The sequence below is a fragment of the Moschus berezovskii genome, chromosome 8, assembly GCF_049115385.1.
Source record: "Moschus berezovskii isolate FMDL1 chromosome 8, NW_MosBer_1.0, whole genome shotgun sequence".
Classification (NCBI taxonomy): Eukaryota; Metazoa; Chordata; class Mammalia; order Artiodactyla; family Moschidae; genus Moschus; species Moschus berezovskii.
The window spans coordinates 111,788,779-111,791,265 of NC_142467.1; the positions used below are offsets into that span (position 1 = coordinate 111,788,779).

General features: G+C 50.7%; 1 protein-coding gene across 1 annotated transcript; it reads right to left on the reverse strand.

Annotated features, from left to right (window-relative positions):
- Nucleotides 1–1,048: 1,048 nt before the first annotated feature.
- On the reverse strand, nt 1,049–2,260 carry LOC129562341 (nuclear envelope pore membrane protein POM 121-like). Its single transcript, XM_055435331.2, has one exon. It carries the CDS (start codon nt 2,258–2,260, stop codon nt 1,049–1,051), a length of 1,212 nt encoding a protein of 403 aa, XP_055291306.2.
- Between the last annotated feature and the right edge of the window lie 227 nt (nt 2,261–2,487).

Sequence of the window (2,487 nt, forward strand, 5' to 3'; positions counted from 1 at the left end):
AGAGTGACTAAACAATATACATATATATTATATACATCCTATATATGATGTATATGAACTATGTATTCTCATAAGTTATATATAATACACACATATACACATAATACAGGCTTCACTTGTGGCTCAGCTGCTAAAGAATCTGCATGCAATGCAGAAGACCTGGGTTGAACTCTGGATTGGGAAGATCCCCTGGAGAAGGGAAAGGCTACCCACTCCAGTATTCTGGCCTAGAGAATTCCATGGACTCTATTAGTCCATGGGGTCGCAAAGAGTCAAACATGACTGACTTCCACTTCACATACACATAATATATATTATATGACTATATTAATATATAAATAACATGTATAAATATATGTGACTACATGTATGAAACATATATGACTTTGTTCATCAACTGAGTATTCATGTGGTACCAACTGTTCAAAGAGAGAATATAGAGATTTTTAAGAAAGATGAACCAAGCCCCAGTTAAGAAAATGGGGAAAGCGGGAAAAGGCGATTGCAGCAGTGGGTGTCCTGCTTGCTCCTGCCTGGACGGAAACTGGTCCAAAGCTTCCCTCTTCTGCTGCAATGATGCTGACCACTGGGTCAGGCCAGACTAACAACCTCCAGCTGCCCAAGTTCCAGGTGCACTTCTGACAGAAGATGATAAGAATGTTGTGTTGTCTTTCTGGCAAGAACTGACTTGGTAGGGGAATGGGCTCACAGGAGCAGCACTCTGGGTTCCCTCAAGAGCAAAGCTGGACTCTGATGGTCTTGTACTGCTCCTCCAAGAAACCACTGAGGGGCCAAGCAGCAAAGTACTGGGGAACAGGCCCTAGTGGGCCAGGAAAAAGGAACCAATTTTTTAAGCCAAGTAGAGCAAGACAAAACAGGGAAAACCAAGACGAAACACCTCATAGAGATGGCTACTCCAACTAACTACAGGAAGGCCAGTGGGCCTGGCGAGCTCTACATTTTCCAGAAGCTCCTCAGCTGTGAATTAGTGCTGGGAGCTGGCAGAGTGAAAGGCTGAGGGGTTCTGTAGACTGACATGGTTTCAGTCTTACCCTTCCAAGACGTTGTTAATCCACTGGATCGCAGCTCTCTTCTCTAGGTCAAGGTCTTCAGCAGTGACTGGATAACCAATCTGGAGGGGTGGGGGCAGGATCAGTGGATCATTTCGACTGGAGGCCAGGAGCAGAGGAATCTTGCGTTTGTGGGGCCTGGAACTGTCAGATGACTGTGAGCAATTTAAGTTTTGTTTCTTCCTTAAGTGGTCATCTGCAATTTTTTCATCCTCGATCTTCCTCTGCGGTTCCATTGAGGCTGAAGTGTTAGGCCGATGGCCTTCCTCTCTGGTTTTCTCTGAGAGCTCATGAAGATGCGATGACTCTGGGCCCAGGAGCCTGGCTGCACCTGGACCGCTCCTGTGGAGCTGTGGGAAACCTCTTGTGGAGCTGTATGAACTGGTGATGGCATTTCGTTTGCTGCATGAACTCAAAAAGTAGGTCTGGGATTTCCTAATCAGGATATCTTCAGAGTTCTTGGAACAGAGAATCAGAGGCCCAGGCCTGGGCACAAAGGAAGAGAGGACCCCGTCGATCATGAGGCGTCTAAACGCAGACTGAGCATTCCCACCCGGGTTCGAGCCCCTTCTCTGTTCTTCCTGACTCTTCTGGGCTGAGCGCCCTTTCTTTTGCTTTGCTAGCCCCTTTCTGCTCTCAGTCAAGGCTGTCAGGTCCTTCTCTTCCTTTCCTCTCAGTTGACCACTCTCTTCTAGGGCCCTCACCAGAATCTCCTTTACACAAAGGTTTAGGAGGTGAACAGAAAATGAAGACCTCGTACAGATGACTGTCCGCCTCAGAGGCAAACGGAGCGTCAGTTTGCCCTTTGCAGATGCCATCCTCAGGATCACTGAGGTGTAGAACAGCTTGGAACTACAAGCAGACGGCAATGGCTTCTGATGACCACTCCCGGGCACAGAGGAAAAAAAACCCCAAAATAAACGACGGGTTTGCTGGATTGAATATTGCAGCCGATGGACTAGGACAAACCGCCGTCGGTGCAGACGACGACGGGGTGAAGCCATGAGACCCTCAAAGGACAGCCTGCGCGCCAGGTCCAGAGTTGGGGCCCTCGAGTGAACCCGGCAAGCTGGGGCAACACGGCTGGCGGTGTGCGCAGGACCGAGGCACTCGGGGCTCTCTGGCTGGTTCCCGCCCCGCAGAGCAGGTGACGACGGGCGAGGGCGAGGCCGGCTCAGGTAACTGCCCATGAGGCGCAATTCTGGACCTTCAAACGGAGTCTAGTGGCTCAGAGAGATTTCCGTTAGCTGCCTGAGGGGTACCAGGCAAAGCGCTTACTGTTGGGTGGCGCCTATGACGCGTCGTTGGAACGCGTGCGCGAAGAAAGGGGACGCGAGGCCTGCGCGAGGGAGGGGTAAGAGCACACGGGTGCTTCCTGCCGGATGCGGCGCTGGTGTCGGCAGGGCGCAGGTGTCTC

Excerpts from the sequence above, each read along its gene's own strand:
- LOC129562341 (XM_055435331.2), bottom strand. The coding sequence starts at position 2,260 with ATGGGCAGTTACCTGAGCCGGCCTCGCCCTCGCCCGTCGTCACCTGCT.